This window comes from Oreochromis niloticus, linkage group LG22, assembly GCF_001858045.2.
Source record: "Oreochromis niloticus isolate F11D_XX linkage group LG22, O_niloticus_UMD_NMBU, whole genome shotgun sequence".
NCBI lineage: Eukaryota > Metazoa > Chordata > Actinopteri > Cichliformes > Cichlidae > Oreochromis > Oreochromis niloticus.
In genome coordinates, this window is record NC_031985.2 from 9,463,923 (window position 1) to 9,483,240 (window position 19,318).

The window sequence follows — 19,318 nt, forward strand, 5'->3', positions numbered from 1 at the left end:
GGTCTTCAATTAAGCAGGATTAAAAGCTCAGTCCTGGGTTTAAAAATACTTTAAAACCTTTTAAATTAACAAAATCTATCAACACAATTCTTTAAAAAAAATACTACCATGACACAGTATTTGGAAAAGATAGGAATTAAAGTTGAACTAATTTGGTGTTGCAGTGAGTTAAAAAGAAATATCAAACGTTAACACAACAGCAGCACACGCAGTGCTAAAATGCTGGCCCTGGAAGTTTTAGCTTTTGTAGAGGGTAATTTTATAAAGTTGCCTTTATAATATCCTTCTGATATCTCAGCTGATGGAATACCTGTTTGCTGCTTCCACAAAGACATTCAGTTACAGGAATGAAGACCTAAAGAAATCTTTGCAGTAAAACTCAACAGAACCACAAGTCAGAGCATTTAATATGCATAATACCAGGATCTTAGCAACGTCTAATTTATCAGAATCCCTTAATTTAGCTAAGGGCTGAGTAGGAGGAAAATCAGCTGTTAGCAGGAAAATGCCAAATAATGGCAAACACTAGTTTTACCTTTCACTGAGAATCTGTAAATAATGTAATGCAGGGGATTCTTATTATGTTCATTTATAAAACAAGGACACTTGAACATCCTTTTTTGTTTCTTATTTGCACTTATTTACACTTTATTATCATTTCTTACAATAACCACATTGTTTAGTTTGGTCATCTGCCTCTTTAATGAGCCTTTCTTCTTCTATCCCATTAAAATCGGTTGATTTATACACTGATTGCAGCAGTGGTTATTTAGAGAGCAGAGAAAACAGCTTCTGACTGCGTGTTATGCTGCTCGTGTACTTGTGAACAGATGAGTCTCTTATGTGTGTGTATATATATCTGTGTCTGTACACACACACAGTGACTGAGTGCAATGGTGTTCGTGTTTCATGAATACTATTACAAGGCTCACAGAGCAAATGAGTGCTCCTGCCCACTTGACACACACCCTCTTGTAACCCAAGGATATAGGTCACCTCTTTTGTTAGTTTGTTTTCTGCTTCTTCCTCTGAGGATTTTCATCCAACCTGATACATTATAGCCCTGATGCTCACTAGCTACAGTTTATCACCTGTTTACTCCTTAAAATTATACAATTGTTATGATTTATCACCAACATATGAGTGATATTAATATGTAATCTATAAGTTTTGTCTCTGCATAGCAGCTGTTCCTCATCCTAGATAAAACTGACAGAAAGTTTCCTGTCATACAATAAAGGACTGATCAAATCAATACTGTACACTGCATCATGCTTCACTGCCAGCTCTGCAAACCTGTAAAGTTACCTGGTGTAGATAATGGGAAAAACAATTAAGTTTACTATACAGTGAAGAGATAAAAGTCCCATCTTTGATCTGAACTGTCTCTATCATGATCATTACTGTACTCAAGCTTTTACTTAAAATTCTTCCTGAATTTCCAAACTCTTATAAATCCAGAAAAATGTCAGTCCCATCTCTCAGTCCTGTGGAGAGCTGTGTAGGTGAGGGTGAAATACCAAATCACATAGTTGTCCTAACCATCATCAATGAGCAAATGGCAAGAGCCTTGCATGTATCTGTGTGACTCAAGCAGCTTTGACAAAACAGCGGTGGAAATGGAACTGTTCTACACACAAGGGTAGGGGTTGGTGCTAGCTATTTAGCATGCTAACTTCAGTAGATATGTTTGCGACACAGTGCATACTCATCCATTATTTCAGATGCCCCCCTTTTTTTTTAAATTTAACCTTGCAACAAGGGGGGTTCTGTAGCCAAACAGAAACTTCCAGCACTGAAAAATGAAGCCAGCATGCAATTTCCAAAAACTGCAGTTCCTGTAGTGGCCACTTGAGGCTCACTCCAAAAGCACCAGTCCCTATACTTCCATGCCCACCTTTACAGCCATAAAAAAACCTCTACAAACAGCGATATTTTTTAAAACATATATATAATACTCGAGTTGGGGCATTAACATTCTCCCCATCCAGTAAGCTGGAACCACTCTGTGTCCGATAGGCATAATTTCCTCTAACTTGAGTCACTGAACTGGACCTCATCACCATATTTGTGCTATCAGTGTTTTTTGGACATTTTTTAGCATTGGCCACTAAATGACTAAAATATTGCCTATTGTGTGATTCAGATCATCTAAGATGCTTGTGCTTCAGTTTTGGTGAGTGTTATTTATTTTTGTTATTCAAGAAGTTGACACTAATCAGCTGATATTGTTATGGAGATCGGACTGATAACCAGATTGTTAGACTTAGCTGATAACTTAGCACTTCATGTTTTAATGCAAATATAGTTATGTCTAGAAAAGAGATGGAAAAAACCAACATGTCATCAGTCAAAACCTTCTGTGATACCATCCAGTGGACATTTATACCATTTGCACTGAAACAAGATGATGATATTTGGCATCCTGGAAATGGGTGAGCACTGAGCTGGTGAATCATTCTCCTACTGAGGTACAAAGTAGCCCAATATTCCTAAAGGGTACATTCTAGCTGGTTAGTTTGCTCACTTGAATAGATACCAATGCAACGCAATGCACAGATATCCACCCATTTTTTAATGGTTTATCTAACTTCAGGTTGTAGGGAGGCTGGACCCTCTCCAAGGTGACAAAGAGCAAAAGGCATGAAGCACCCTGGACAGGTGACCAGAGAGAGATAGATGGCCATACACTCTGACATTCACGCCTACAGCCAGTCTAGATTCACCACTGTGGATGAAAAACACACAGAGACACCAGAACACCGGGCTGACCAGGAGGTTTGGACCCAAAACCATCTTGCTGTGTGGCAACAAAGCCAAACGCTGCACCACCCATTTTCAAATGTTCATATTAAACGGATTACAGATGAACGCCGATCAATTCTTTCCACACACGGCATTTGGCTTCAGCTCAGATTTTGTAAAATACTCAAATATAAAAGTGCCATGTAGTAAATTTTAAAACATGGGTATGCTTTCCCTTTATCTCCTCCTGCCTCTTTATGTGAGTAAAGTCTTAGAAGCCCATGAGGGCTGAGCACCCTCAGGTGTGTGACACTTGAATGAAAGTATTCTATTCATACAGACACACACACAACCAGGAATACACTAACAAACATCTGTTAGAATATAAAAGAGAGGAGATGCCTTATAGCAGTGCAGCTCCACTCATTACGACACACACACACACACACACATCCCTTTCTTATCCCCCATAACAGCCACACCGAAACGCCTTTCCTCTGGCATACACACACACCCTCTCTCAATCTTCTACCCACTTATTCTCCCAACCCAACACACACACACACACACACACACACTCTCTCTCTCTACCTCTTTCTTCCAAATCACACACGCACACACCATCTCTCAATCTCCTACCCGATTATACCCACGCGCTAAAATCCCTTTTTGCACACGTCCCCAATACACACATCTCCTACCTTCCCTAAAACCCTTTTCGTTTCCTCTGACTCTGACACACACGCACATACACACAGGGCTCTCTTTTTGTCAACCACTAACCCCTCCATCCTCCCCCCGTCCCTCCCCCTCCTCCCAGTAATCTGGCTGGCCCGTGGCCTCCTCTCTCTCGCTCCACTGTTCTGTGTGATAGAATATCGATCGGTTTGCCTCGGCTCGGCGTGGAGCAGGAGGAGGGGGCGGCTGTAGGGCTATAGGGAGAGCGTGTGTGCGAGTATATATGTGTGTGTGTGTTGGATGTTTTGGGGTGGAGGGGAGGCAATGGTCAGACATGCTCCAAGGTTGTTACCACAGCAACAGAGGGATGGGTCAGAGGGTTGCCATGGCGCCTAGGTCGCAGGGTCAGGGGGTGGGTCCTGGAGGGCTCTCGCTCTGCGGTTGTATGTATGTGTGTTTGTGTTAATAGGAAGGGAGGGGGAGACGGAGGTGTCCAGTCCAGCTATATTGGGTGTGTTAATAATGAATGGTGTTGTATGTGGTCGCTGTCTCTTTCTCTCCCCCTCCATCTGTGTCTGTCTTCTTCCTCGGCCCGCGCGCGCTTGTTTTGTCGCCGCAACAATATATGAAGCTGTAGCACATCGGCTCGGTTCAGGTGCACTTTATTCTTTTTTAGAAAAATCAACTTAAATGAAAAAGATTTGCTCAGTCCAGCAGAAGTGTGAATCTAGATTAAAATAACCCCCACACACTTCATTCTTTAGTGTAACAGCACACCCATACATCAGCCAACATACATGTTGTTTAAACAAATACAGCTGATGTGGCTCAGCGTACATTAAGAACAACATAAGCAGCTTTACATTAAAAAAAATATCTAAATTTCTCAATAAAACAGAAATACAGGCCTGACGTGAGTTTTTATTTTCATCACGTTTCTCCTCGTACGTTCACGGCTCCTTTGGCTCACGTTAAAATGCTGCTGCAGAGGGAATTTAATCACCACGTTTGGAGAGTTATTTAACTGTTATCTTTACACTTTTTATCTGGTGTTGTTAAAAGTGTTTATTTCTTATGCATGCATCATCTTCATTTCATTCAAGTTTAACACTTTAACAATTCTCCTTATATCCATTATATTAAAAAAGGTTAGACAATTATTTTGGGTGGATTTTTTTTGTTTTTTAACAGCTCATGTTCCTACCCTATGAATCCGGAAGTGCACATTCCAGGCTGTTATCAGTTTTGAGCTTATGTTTCTGCCATTCCCTAAAAGAAGAAGTGCGACAGCTTTCAGCACTGTCACATATAAACCCACCACAGTCCTGTTTTCATGACAGAGCGAGCCTTTAGAGTTACTCAGTCTTTAATTACACCTGCTGGATGAGACCAGAGATTGTTTTCACTTCCTCCTTCCTCGGCGGCGTGAATTCTGTCTTCTTCATTTTCTTTTTCACGATGCAAGCAGCCACAGCGACTACGGTGTACACAAAAAGACAGAATCCGACATCAGCACGCCAGCAAAGGTCAAACTGAGCCAAACTGTGTTCATACAGAGCCATGTAATCAAATACAAAACCTCTGCATTAAAACAAAAAACTTTGGAATTCATTCCTAAATAAATTCCTACATTTTTCCATAATTATTGAGGACATTTTCGAGCTGGACTTCATAACTTTTTTATAAACATGCACCAATTTATGCAGAATGGTGGCACAGAACAACAAACATCACACCAGTCGTCTCAGATTTTCAACAAGAAAAGAAAGCTGAATTCATTTTTGAAATCTTGGATTTGATAAGATCACACACGTGGTTTTATGATACTGTGTCCAAGCTGTGTGCGTGCCACTTCTCGGCCCTAAAGTCAGTTAAATACAACGATGGATGCTCGAGCGTTAAAAGAAGTGACAGTGTTGCCAAGCTGTGGTTCAGAATACAAATTCAGATCCAGCTTGACTTATCTGGTCAAAAGCACCTTAGTAGTGAGATTTCCTTTTTTTAGATTTTAAGCCAGTGGACCAAATAGGATCTTAAAGTCACAAGGCGTCCGTGCAAAGCCAATCTCTCAGCACTGCGGACCCTCAGCCCTTTCTCCTCCCATACCCTGCACTACCACTGCAGGGTTATCAAACAGTCCCCGTGCAGCTTGGACGACTACATGTGTGACTGATTTCCGGCACATTTCAGCACCGCTGCTGATGTTTGCCATGTGTGCATGTAAGAAAACTTCGAGGCAAGGAATGAATATGAATCCAGGTTTAAACATTACTCACCGAGCATCACTAGCACCACGACTCCACTCCAGCAAAGCGGAAAAATCAGCCATAATTTGTCAGACACATAAAAATTGCTGAAAGGAGAGTCTGCAGGATGACAGGCCAGAAAAAGAAATGTCACTTCTGTTTTAATGGCAAAGGTAAATTCAGACTTCAAATTATAATCTCAAATTGAATACTTACATTTTGGAATAAAGCTGTACGGGCTGGGTAGGTTATCTATCACAGACTCTTCATATAACGTCCTGTTCAGGGCAGAAGGCAGAAAGACATCAGATACACTAAGTACAGGCAAGTACAGGTAACTATAATACATTTTATTCAAGTCTGACTACATACTGCAAATTAAGTTTTCCTCTGTGAGTGTCAGAAAGAATTAATGGGATTTATTCTGTGAAATTATACTTTACTCTAGATTAAAATAAGCAAACTGAATGATCAGTGACTTAACGGATGAGAGTAGTTCCAAAAAATCTGCATCGATGTGATCAACTATTGTTCAGTTTTGCAAATATGTCACAAAACAACTAGTTGATTCATTTATAAAATTTCCTGGAGAACAAAAGATCTGGAGGATGTGTATCTGTTTCTTTCATAATTTCCTTTGATTCTAGTCTACTCTCAAAATATTTTTGGAAAATATCTGGGTTTTTTTGTTTGTTTGTTTTTCTTGTTGTTGTTGTTTTGTGAGGCCCTCGTGTCTCCCTGCCCTAGTGAACAGTTACAAAGTCAATTTACTTTATTACGCCCAAGCTGAGGACGAGGAGGAAGAAGATCCGCAGGAACCGGTTGAATGAGTCGTCAGGTGATCTGGCTGCGTTGGGAACTCTGAAGTCAGGCGGCCGAGGGCAGCAGTTCAGCCATGTGAGCACACGGTGGCGCTCGAAGCCCTCCAGCCGTCTAAACAACGGCCTACGGAGGGGGGGAAACACAGCTTTCACCACTCAGTTTTGAACACAATCAACCCAATCTGACTATTAGTAGTAGTATTCGTATTATTATTGGTGCTTTTAATTTTGAAGGACTGCACATGAAACAATTTCCTTTTTAAGAAAAGGTTGCGTATTTGTCTAAAGCCAGCGATTATGTGGAGCCACAGTTTATCTGGAGGTAAGCTCACCAAGTAGCTCTAAACAAATCTCAGAAATCTCTTCAAACGAACCGACAGACAAACTGCATAAACGTGTTTACAGACCTCAGGTTGCAAAGCTGGGCGACCTTTGGCGATCCTTCCTCCTCGACTAAGATCTCCGTATCCGCCATGTGGTCCTGCAGATTATTTTCGACTGTAGATCTTTAAACGCAGTTTTTTTGTTTGTTTATTTGTTTCTGTGAAGTTTCTGCTGAGACTTGTTGAAGCTTCGTGTTTTGTTAAGTTTTCTCGAACATTATTTCCTTGTTGACGTCGAAGCGCTCATGACGGGAAGCTTCTGCCCACAGAATGGGTAGTGGGAGGAGAGAGTGGAAGTTTCGAAACTTTCATGGCTTCAGGACAGAAGGCAGAAATGGTCTCACATGTGACTTAAGTAATCTTTATGCTTTTCACGTTATAGCCTCCTGAGTAAGGTGACCAAATCATAACATGTTATATGATTTGCGCAAAATGACATAAAATTGTCCAAATAATATGATTTGCTTTTATTTAAATTTGATTAGAGCACACTTACAGTTTTGGAAAATTCTTGTGTTACAACAGACGGTTTATGAATTTTAACCAAAAAGCTACATGTCGGGGCAAAATAGTTTTGTTGTATTTTATATTGATGATGAAAATTATTTTATGTGACTCCTGACTTCCAGGACTTGGTAGAAGAAATTTCAAAAGCCAAAAATCACATATTTTGACAGGGTTGAGGTTTAGGCTTAGGGTGAAGGTACTTACCAAAGATGACTTGGAAGTGTTAATCAGCTGTTCACACAGAAGCCTCCAGTTTCCCCAAAAGATGCTGACAAGCCTCCAACTATTAAGTCTACAAAATGTTTCTTTATTTAGTCACATTTTTCAGTGTACATTGATCCACCTTAGATATAACTTGTTGGTTTTTAAATGCTGCTGTCTAATGAAAGCCTTGATGTTAGCAGTCAGGATGAATGTGTAAATATTCTTTAGTTCATTTGTCTTAAACGACATAAATAAACGTTTGACATTGGTTACTACTGCAGGAAAAAATGAACTGGTTTGTGTGTCCTTATTTCCATCACTGTCCCCTTGTTAATTACGGCTGTATTCACAGATCATTACGATTTAATTTAAACACTGCTTGGCTGCTCTCGTGCTGTGTCCCCCAAGGTCACCGGCAGAAAGTGTTTGTTGCACTTGGGCCTATTTTACAATGATATTTTAAATAACACAGTAAGTGGAGTTATTAACAGTAAATTAGTGGTGGCTGAATTTCTTGTTGCACTGTTAAAGCAATCTAAAGGACACTGTTAATATTATTAGTAACAGTTCTATTTTTCTAGCTGTTAGGTTAAACGTCTGCAGTGATAAAGGCCTTTTCAGCGTTGGGTGAACCCTGATGGCGGAGGGGTCAGGGCTGTAACGTAGCTCTGCAGCTGTGGCCCTCTGCCGCACGTCACTCCTCTCACTTCACTTCCTACTGAGCTGCAGGATCTCGCAAAGGCATTAATTGAGGAATTATTTAAGAAAAGTACAACACCCACTAAGAATTACAACATTCTCTCAAAATAATTCCACCACAAAGAAATCAGGACGTTTTCACACAGGGTCCTCATCACGGAGTGTTATCTATAATGTGTACAAGGGGGAGGGCCACAATGACTTAAAGGGCCACACTGAATCATGAACATGATTACATTGAAAATATTATTAGTACAACAAGTCAACACTTAAATTAGGAAACACCGCAGCATGCAGCAGTTTGCTGTATAGGTGCACACACAGTGCATTAAACAGCAGCACAGACTCACTGTAGTGACTTGGCCTGAGATTCCTCAGCTTAATTCTGCCTGTTGTTGATTTTTGGTGTTTTGTTGTTTTCTTTTTAGGACATCGCAGGCTGAACTGTAACATTTGCCCATGTATGATCCTTCTACTCGAGTCGGTTTAATTTATAATGCCCCATACCACAAAACTTTGTCAGGGGCCTTTGGATGATTTCTTTCATAATTTCATTGAGTCAGTGCACAACTCAACATTTACAGGAGATGTTTATTTTGTATCTTAGATAGTTTAAATTAAAATGAGTAAACTTTAGGATTTGCCTTGAGTGTTGGAAAAGCAGGATGAGGGGGAAAAGTAGCTTGTTTCACCTTTGCTGACTTGCCTCTACCTTCTGTCCAGGTCATTTCTTTATTTCTTTTGTTCCAGCTGTGAGCTCTGTTTTCTGCTTTAATGATGGTTACAATGTGTGTTTCTTTTTTCTTTCTCTATGACCTTAATATAACTTTTATTAGATGGGAGAGAAATCACTTTCCCAGATGCTGAAGCACTGTCTGCCATGAGCTGAGCCTCATCACCTGCTGCTGCTGCTGCTGCTGTACACACACACACACACACACACACAAACACACACACACACAAACACACACTCAAGAGCACACATAAAAACGCACGTGCCCCCCGCCCCACCCTTTGCTGGTTGCAGTCTCAACTCCAGTCGCCATGGAAACAGCTAAGATGCTGAGTGAAGGAGAGGTACGGGATGTGTGTGTGTTGGTGTGTGTGTGTGAGAGAGAGACTGTGAAGTTATAGAAAAACCCTCTGAAGGACACGTATGGATTAAAGGTGAGTATGTCTTATCGACTGTTTCTGAATACACACACATGTAATTTGACACCATAGTAAAAATACGCCTGAATGGTTTCCACAAATAGAAATCTTTTACCTTTTTTTACTCTTATATGTTTTTTTCTTTTCTTTCTGAACATGTTTGTTCTCCTCGACGCCCGTTTGCTCTCTTGTTTTCCTCACCTGCTCTGACACCAACATCAACCCTTTCACTCAAAAGCACCTGACTCATTGCATTTTACATTTATGCCATTAGTGACTTAAAACTATTAACACATTATCCTGTCTATTGAGCAGTGCAGGAGCCCCTTCTCTGTCTCTATCACTCTCTCTCTCACCTGCTTTCTTTCTATGTCTCTCGGCCTCTCCCTCTTTCCCCTTTCTTCGCCTCTCAGAAAAGCCAGATGGGCCGGAGCTCTTTTTATTCTCGAGGCCTGGTGCACGTGCCGAGGACACTGGGCCTCACAGCGTTTAATTCACAAGCTTTAGACGCCTCCTCCTTTTAACCCCCTGTGACCAACACCATCACCCACCTCCCTCCTTCCCTCCCCAACTCTCTTTCTGTTTCCTGTCCTTCCCAGCCCCTTCTATTCTACTCTATTATCTCCTCTTCACTTACACTCTTTTCTCTTCTGTCCTGCTCTGTTTGGTACTGTTTTTGTCAAGTTTTACTTTGCCTCCTTTCTCTTTCTGCTTTCTTTCCCCCAAAAAAATCTTATGTTTTCTTTTTAATGCTGTTTTGTATGTTCTTAAAAATGTTTTACACAGAATTGGTATTTACTGTTCACTATCCATGTGCCTCCAATTTAAACAGTTTAATTCTCCACTTTTCTCTTTTTTTCCCTGACACCACTGGGCAAAAAAATATGTCAAATAACTGAAATCTTATAATCAAACTTATAAATAAAATACACTGTATATGTTTATTCTTGTGAAGCAACATTTTCCAGTAAATGCCGATGTTTAACTCAATATCTTTAATTAATATATGAGACACACATAAATACAAATCTGTAGGTCATATAACACTTGATTTCTGAGGTTGCTTTAATTTTAATATATTCAAAGAGCAAGTCCTGCAAACATGCATGAAAAAGTGCATGCTCATATTCAGTCACTTTGCTTCCAGACGTCCAACTTAATACTCCTAATGTATGAAGAAAATCATCTTGCATGATGGCATGATGGTGAAACCTTCAACATTATCCATAAAATATATATCTGCTGGTTATAGGATGAAACATTAAGGAGGTGGAGGGAGGCAGAAGTCGATGCTGAGTGCCGGTTGAACTGCTGCCTGCAGGCTAGTTTGACCTCCTCCTCCTCCCCTCTTACAAAGCCACTGAACCTGACAGAGGGATGTTACAGCTCGACATTTCACACACTGCCCAGAGTCAAAGTGACTGATGTGCACCTTATGCCTTTTAATTGGCTGAGCTGCTGTGAAACGGGATTAAATCTGGTTAATTGGTCAAATGGTGAAGGAGAAGGACATTGCAGTATAAGCAGGTGCGGGTCACCTCGAGGCTTCAGGTGATGTCAGAACGCATTTTCTGGTTTTTCTTTTCCCAAAATGTTTCACTCTGTTGATCTTTCAAATGGAAAGAAATCTTTTTAAGGTGGTTCTCGATTCTACCAACTTTCAGCTCCAACGTAAGGACTCCTGTCCTCGTCTCAGCACCCGGCCTGAAAGGTAAACGGGTCACCCAGAGGAAACTGGATTATTTAGTGCTGCCTGAGTCTAATTGTTATTGAATGCACTGAGTATTTATTCGGGATTATTCGGGGTTAACGTGGAAATAATGAGGTTGGCCATCTCGAGGCGGTGTTCGGGAAATCGATGAACACACTGAGTTAATTACGGTAAATCAATTAAAAAGAGGGAGAGGGTGCTCTAAGAGCAAACACCCCACCAGGCCAGAGACACGAGAAGGGTCACAAGAAGAGGAAACTGACGTCCCCTTTCTTTGGTTGCTCTAGAATAAAGAGGAAGCGCTTTATGGCGTGTTTTCTATAGGCTATGAGCTCCCATATCAGTGTGTTTTATGATCCAGACTTTTCTTTCTCTATCTCTTTCAAACACACCCACGCACACGTGCCCACACGTGGCAGCAATTGACACCAAACAAAAGCCCGTTTTCTCCCTCCTCACTCTCCTCTGGCTCATCCTGACAGACTCCCTGACACGCGTTTGGCTTTCCTCTAAAAACTCCGAGGCTGCAGGTAAATTAATGGAAATCCTATCGGTCAGGGGTGTGAAACACACACACACACACACACACACACACACAGGTCAGTGGGATTTTCACCCTGATCTCGAGTCGCATTGTAAACACACACACCCCAAAATCTGCTGCCCATTAAAACCCTTGCACGAGGACGCGCGCTGCATGCAACACTGGTCCCGCTAATACAGCCACGAACGCCGATCAATAAATTGCCCAGGCTGTAATTATTTCATCGCCATGCAGGTTTGCGCGTCTGCACACACACTTCACCAGCCAAACTTATTTTTTAAACTAAGCCTCAAAATTAATTTCAGTCCAAATCCAAATTATTATATCAGTTGCTACTTGATTGTATGAGTAGTTACCTGACATAATGTGATGTAAAACCCCCACTTTAACATATTCGTATTTTACCCAGACACAGATCACTTAAGGTATATTTTTAATAAAAAGTAAATTAATAACCTACAAAAACCGCATAACTGGGTTATCACACAGTCACATTTTTAATATGATATTTCCAACATAAAGACAGCTGATTATTGAATATCTGCTGGAGCCTCTTTTTAACAATAAATGTGACAAATTGTGACCTGATGGAAATCAGAAGCTGCACTTTTAGTGTAATTATTGCACGTGTTGCCGTCTTTTGATATAGAAAACAAAATATGACGTTCAACTATTTCGTTTTCTTTTTTAAAAAGGCCTATTTTTATTCAAATTTACCTAAAAATGCAAATTTAAAATAGCTATTATTTTTGTTTGTGGCAATTTGTGCCCTACTTTGTCGAGTTGAAACGAAAAGAAGAAGCTCGATCTTGTGCGCAAAATTCCGAATTATTTGCTTATATGCAAATAAGCCTCACTCGAAAGAAAAAGAGAAGAAGGCCATAATCTGTGACGATAAATCCAGAATATTAATGCTGCACAGAATATTTATTCAGTCTGCACATATTTCCTTAGATTTCGCTAAAGTCTGTTTTATGCATTGGATGTAAATGGCCTGCCAGGTTCACCGGAAGAACGGAAGCGAGGTGAAATATTTCTCACTGAAAAACAAAAAATAAAAACTAGAGAAATATTTTTAAAATAAATAATTATTTATTTAAAGCAGATAAGTGTAAGAAAACGAAATTAAAATCTTGACTAAATTATTTTAAAAAAAAAGAAAACAAAACAACCAGATAGGTGTGTCTCATTTTATGATCGTCATTTTTTCTTTGCATAATTTAAATGTATTTAAATAATATGCATTAGGCCTCCACTTGGATATTGCTTTGCAAACAAAGTTAAAGATATATACCAACTGATCTGATTGTTGTTTTTAATCCTCTTTGAAGTCGCCCAGACTTTTTAATGTCCATTTGTCATCGATCGATTTTCCATCCACACTGCGACACTTTCATTTAAATTGATGAATAATAACAATTTTATATCTGGAGGGCCACACATCCCCCTGGCACCAAACACAACCTTTATAATTCCCACTTCAAATTCTGAACATTTACTATTATTTTTTATAAAGAATAATATCGAAATAAACATTTAAACTCGACATTCGGTTGTCTGATTCCTGATAAGTGAAGGCCTTAATTGGGCTATATTGACAAACTGAAAAAAAAGAATATTATTTATTTGGTGTTTATAGATTTTATTTTTGGAAGAAAAAATAAATAACCGCGCTTGAATTGTAAAACAGCTGTTTGCATAAATTGTGCAGACAAATTTGGAAATCCAAGACATCCTGAGAGACTCTCGATAAACTCTTACTTACAGGAAACCTGTTTAAAACATCAATAACGGCGCAGGAGCCATTATGTGATTATGTGGTGCTGGCGGTTCTTTATTTTTATTATAAAAGCTATTGCCTTTTTCATCAATTTGCAGGGAGCGTCTGTCACTGCGGGCCCCAGAGCCGCAGCCGCTCTGACCCCCGGGTCAAAGGTCAGCTGGCCACTCCACCATTACTGCAGCTCATCAGCCGCTGCCTGCACCAGAGGAGCCGGCTCGTTTTTAAATATAGACAAGTGTCACGTGGAGGTTATAGCGACTGTTTTTCCTTTAGAAAATACAGTAAATGATGAAGAAGTATACAAACAAACGCGGAGACGTGGAGTTGCAATTCTTAGAAGATATCCCTCCGCCTGTAGGAACAGCGTCGCGGACACACAGGTGAGTGTTCTGCGCATTGATATTTAAATTAGCCCTTAGCTTTCCGAACACCTGTTTATCAGGTAAATTTACTGGAAAATTTCCCCGAAATTTTTAAAGTTTACACCAAAACATTAGTGTCAGTCTCCCTGTTACCTACCCGCCCAAACACACTCGGTGTGAGGAGAAAACTTGGCATAATTAGGTGGTTTATTGGTGCAGGCTAAATCCTTCCATTAGCCTCACGGCACTTGAAATAGTCCCCGTTTTATTGTGGCTAATAGCCTCACGTTAAGGCTCCACGAGGCCTTTTAAAGCTTTTTAAAAGGCAAATCGTGTTTTTCTGTTCACTTGTGAAAAACATGGTGGCTCCAGCCGTACTGAACCATGCCAGTAGCAGGTTTCTGGAGATCAATTATAGTTGTAATAAACAAAACAATTATCAAATAAGTCAAATTATTAAGAAGACATGCTAAAAAAAAAAAGCAAATTGTCTAATGTGCTTATGAGGAAATTCATATTGTAACTGTATTGTACCTAATGTAGGCCTACTGATGATTAAATGCAGATAAACACGTGAAATATTTGTGAAGGAACTGACAAAGTATGAAAATATGGTGGCAGTGAAGTGTCGCTGAGCTGTGACTGCAGGCTGTTAAATAATATTTCCTCATTGCTCCGTGGAAAATAAGGATCAGGACTGCCCAGTGACTGATAAGAAAGAAAAGCCCCTCACATACAGACGCCCCCTCTTCTTCCACCCTCTGGTTTCCCTGTCATCTCTGTGGAACTCACAGGTTTAAAATTAATTAATTTCATATTGACTGATAACATCAATAAATATTTGTGTTTCTTATACTGTATGAGAAATTCTGGCAATCAGCTTGAAGTAAACAGTTAAATCTAAAATCCAGATAACAAGCTGCTTTCTCCTGATGTCACACAGCATTCTGGGTAATGTCTGATTTATGAACCTCAGCCATCATCACTGTCATTGCATATTGACTCTCATCATTGTGTTTATTGACATCTGTGTGAACCTCATAATAGTCGTCATTTGATCAGTGTTCCTCAATAAATACTGCAACTGAAGCATGGGAGGTCAGGGAAACAGTAACTCCCTCGGATTGATTTCCAATAATCTGGTCGCTGCCTGTGTGATCCGCAGGATGCAGGCTGCGGGGAATTGTCAGCTCCTGTCCTGATGCCTGTTTCCTTGGCGACTGGCATGGAGATAATAGCCGTTAATGAGATATTAACCCCAAATAGGGACGAAGACAGGAAGTGATGAGCGTTTGTGGAAAACGCTTCAGACGGGATTCGTCAATGGGCGACCCCGGCCTGATCAATATTGTTTTGTTATTCAGCGGCGGTAACAACCGGTGAGACCCCGGTCGCTTTGAAACTCAGGAGGTAAATCCAATTCTTCAGTATGGACGCACGGAAACATGAGAGGAAACATTAAAACGCTGACAAATAATCCAATCACATAGAAAAAATATAGATACAGCACCACACACACACACACACACACATAACAGAATTATATGGCTGGCTCTTTGTCCAGCTGGTTAGGATGGAAGCAGGCGATTGCACCCTGCAGGTCAAAGGTCAACTTCATCCCAGACACCTGACCTCATCCACCAAAGGTTGACCTCCCTGGATCAGGAGTGTGTGTGTCTGTGTGTGTATGGGTGTAAGTGTGAGAGTAGAAAGGGAGGGTGGACGATAAGGAGAGAAACACGTGAATTATTGCCAATTGGTGAACATAAAAATTGAAGTGTGTCTGCGTCTGTGTGTGATTGTCGCAGATGGCCGTGGATGAGAGGTTAGCAAATTTGAAGATATTTAGGATTTGAAGATGAGAAAAATATAATTTCGCGTTAGTTTGTGTCCGAGTATGAAATCCTGCCCGCATCTTAAACTTGGATTTTCTCCTTCGGAGCCGAGAGGCGTGATATAGAGACAAGAAGTAGATGAAATGAGAAAGGATGACAAATTAGAGACAAAGCAAAGGACAAGTAGAGGGAAGCTGGTTAAAGAAAAACAATGACAGATCGGTGGATAGTTGCAGCTGCAGCTTTTCCTCTTCCTTCACCATCATTTCATTTTTCTTTTACTTTCTCCTTCTGTCCTTCTGCTCCTCCGTCCCTCCATCCCCGCATCTCACTGCAGCTTTCTGGCAAATTATCACCTGACCTTGACTCATATGACCCCTCCCACCCCCCATAAGACCCCAAATGAACACACACACACAAATACAGCACACACAGGCTTGTAGATACTGCACTTGCAGCAAGTTGCACATAGTTGAGTGCATGGTCAAATTTACAGAGATGTCAATAAATTCCTAGAATTTATGTTTTAGTCATCTCTAAAAGTAAATTTAAAGCTTATTTTTCTTTTAGAAGTGCGCTGTGTCCATTTTACACCGTGTTTCTTCTAATATGCTGCACAAACAGATTGAATATGTCACTATAGTAAGAGTAATGTGAATAATTTATCCTTATTTACCTTGAGTGTGGTGCATACATTTTTTAAAATGTTTTTTGTGCTGATTATTTTCTACAAAAATGAAATATTTAATATGGTAGGAAAACCGTCTGCGGAGGGAAAGTTCACCCCACAATAATACATATTTTAGTTAATAGTTACGTAGTGTTACTTATCCATCTACACTGTGTAGGTTCGAGCTGCGCTGTTTTGAAGATGCTGGCTGCAGAGTTGAATGCTTTCTCTTCAGTGTAGTGGGGCTTCATGGCACCTTCCATGTGGTACTCAAAGTACCAAAAAATACACCGTAAAAAAACTGAGAATCGGTGTCCCCTTCCTGAAACGGTGACCTGGTTACTCAAAGTAATCCAACACCCTTTTGGGCAGTTTTTTGTGCACCTGCTCACTGTGTCACTGCACAGGAGGAAGTGTGAATACGCACCACGAGAGGCTTGTGTTCATGACATTGTGACAGCATCTAAACGTGTATTGCACCCCCCTCAGCACAGCTGTAATGTTGCCTATCTCCACTCTGCCTGGGTGGGTGTAGTTCAGTAGAAAAAGTAATAATTCCAGCATGAAACTCCTCTCGCAATAAGATTTGTGGATTTTTTTTTTCTTTGAGTTACCTGGTTAAGGGACTCTGAGATTTTCAAATGCGGTTTTCGATGATTTGAACAGCACAAAGTGAGTGTCATCTAGCTCCATTATAATCAACAGCGGGCCCACATCTCTCTACAGTCGAAATGCCCAAAACTGGGAAACCAAAAATAATTTTGAGAGGAAATGTGCTTTTAAAGTGTGTTTCTGAAATCTTAAATGCAAAAAGAACGGTAGATCTCTTGATCAAGTGTTTGGACCTTTTTATTAATCTTTTGAGATTAATAAAAAGAATAAAGTATTTATAAATTAATGGCATCTGAAGTGCTGGTGGTATTTGCAGAGAATAACTACACCCAAAGGATGGTGCCAGTAAGCCGCCTCCTCCCATGTCTCTCTCCAAGTCCTTGCACACCAATCTCGTCATCCCAGTGGTTCAAAGATGAAGGTGAGTAGGTGGGAGGAGGCGGAGGGTGGTGGTAGACGAGGGGATGTAGGATAAAAGCAGGGTGGAAATACGCCTGGCCGAGCACTTGTGTTTCCATCCCTCCCCTTCACCCCTCCTTTCCTCCCCAAAAAGCATTCTTTCCCTTCTTCCAGCTCTCATTCACCCTTTAATCCCTCGCTACTCCACTGCATATGTTTCCTAATCCGGAGTGTGTGGGAGGCCCACCCTCACCCCTCCCCGTGCCCCCTCCTCATCCACCTCCGCCCTCGCCTTTCTCTTGGTGGCTGTAATGCTGTAACCTGCCTCTATTCCTCTTTCTTTTAGCCCCAGACTCGCTCTCTCTTTCTTTCTGCGGCTCTTATCGTTAGACAGCAGTGCGGTTCCAGCCTGCCCCCAACCAGTCCTCTGATTTCGGAGCCCTTCAACCACTCCTTTTTTCCTTTTCTTTTTTTGTTCATTTCTTGCTTTTTTCCCTCCTCGTTACTTGTGTGGTTATTGCGTCTGTTTTGTTTTGTTTTCTCGTTTTTAGCCAGATCTCCTGGGAAATACACTTGCCATGCTTAAACATGAAAAATTGCTCAATATATGGTTTAACTGGAGCAGCGTCTTTTTTTTTTTAACTTTACGCAGAAACCAAAACCCTTAAATTAAACCAGAACCCTATTATAATTAATCTAACGTGTGCTTTTTTTAACCTCGACAATTTTTAATAGTAATTTTGCATTCGAGTTTTTATATTTATCAAATAATTTTCAAGGATATTAAAACTACTGTTGCCTCTTCTTCTTTCTGTTCAGCACTTTTTTCCTCTTGAAAGCTGTCTTATTTTTTCTCAGGTGATTTTGTTCTCTCTCCTCTCCCTCATTTCAGCTGCTCTTGTAACACACACACACACACACACACACACACACGCAGACACATTGTAACACACACACACACACACACACGCAGACACATTGTAACACACACACACACACACACACAGACACACACACACGCAGGCTTTTTGTCCTGATTCTTCTCTTGCTTTAGCCCATTACTGAATAGTATTCCCGGAGCCTTTTGTGGAGCCTTGTATAGGCACATGCCAAGTCAAGTTATTTCAGAGCGATTTCAATGGAATTACCCCCCAAAATAATCTCCTTTTGCTCCCCCCCCTCCACCAAAAAAGTAAGAAAGGGCGGAAGAAAAGAAGGGAATAATGTAAAATGAACCAGCACCCTTGACACAAAATAAGCCTGTGCTTCCACACGAGAGGGACATGAGAATATGAAAAGATCAGAGTGTGCATATTAAAAGATGCACAGAGGAATTTGGATAAAAATTGTGGATAAAAGGAGAGTTCTCTCTCAGCAAAGCCAGCTTACCCTGTTTTTTTTCTGTTATTTTTATGTGAATAATGGAGATTACTCCCCTTTATACACTGATAGAGGTTTTTAGGATTTAGATCTCTGGTCTGTGGAAGTGTAAGTTGAAAGAGGTCTTTAAAAGGACCCACACACGGAGACACTTTATGAGGATTTCTTTTCCTGCAGGTTGGGGTAAATTGATCTTAATAAACTAATATGCAGGAAGCAGATCTTAGACACGCCAAGGAGATATCCAGAGGTGCAGTGGATGTAACACATGTGTCGAATTTCTGGTTCAGCAACATTCATAGCGTCAGTTCCCTGGAGGTCAAGGGTCAAATCCTCAGCGCCCACACAGTGCATGTAATAAAACTGAATGATGGGTGTTTTCAAATTAGCCTTAAATTAACCATGACTGTAGGATTTTTATTGTGTGTATTTTATATGTGTGTTCCAAAAGAGTTCCTGAAAAAGAGATCAGTTGTATTTTATTTATTTTCTTTTTATCAATTAAGTCATTCGGTGGATAGCACCGTGTGGAGTTTGCATGTTCTCTCCGTGCTTGCGTGGATTCTCTACAGATACTCAGGCTTGTA

At 40.6% G+C, this 19,318-nt stretch overlaps 2 protein-coding genes across 3 annotated transcripts in view; one reads left to right on the forward strand and one right to left on the reverse strand.

Moving 5' to 3' along the window:
- Positions 1–4,069: 4,069 nt before the first annotated feature.
- On the reverse strand, positions 4,070–7,652 carry LOC100705262 (uncharacterized). Its single transcript, XM_003454597.5, has 5 exons — positions 6,898–7,652; positions 6,441–6,614; positions 5,886–5,947; positions 5,700–5,789; positions 4,070–4,900 (listed from the first exon to the last, which is right to left on the reverse strand). The coding sequence occupies exons 1-5, from the start codon at positions 6,963–6,965 to the stop codon at positions 4,794–4,796; spliced, it is 501 nt and encodes a 166-aa protein (XP_003454645.1). The 5' UTR covers positions 6,966–7,652; the 3' UTR covers positions 4,070–4,793.
- A 5,971-nt stretch (positions 7,653–13,623) lies between these two features.
- pou2f2a (POU class 2 homeobox 2a) overlaps positions 13,624–19,318 on the forward strand; it is a 100,738-nt gene continuing 95,043 nt past the window's right edge. The window contains exon 1 of one of the 2 annotated variants that reach the window (XM_005459089.4): positions 13,624–13,853. Coding sequence is in view for 1 of the 2 variants with exons in the window: in XM_019351030.2 (XP_019206575.1) it covers positions 17,289–17,373 (85 nt within the window). In the remaining variant the exon portion in view is untranslated. Of the gene's footprint in view, positions 13,854–17,287; positions 17,374–19,318 lie in introns of those variants that run through there. The other variant, XM_019351030.2, reaches the window with a different exon arrangement.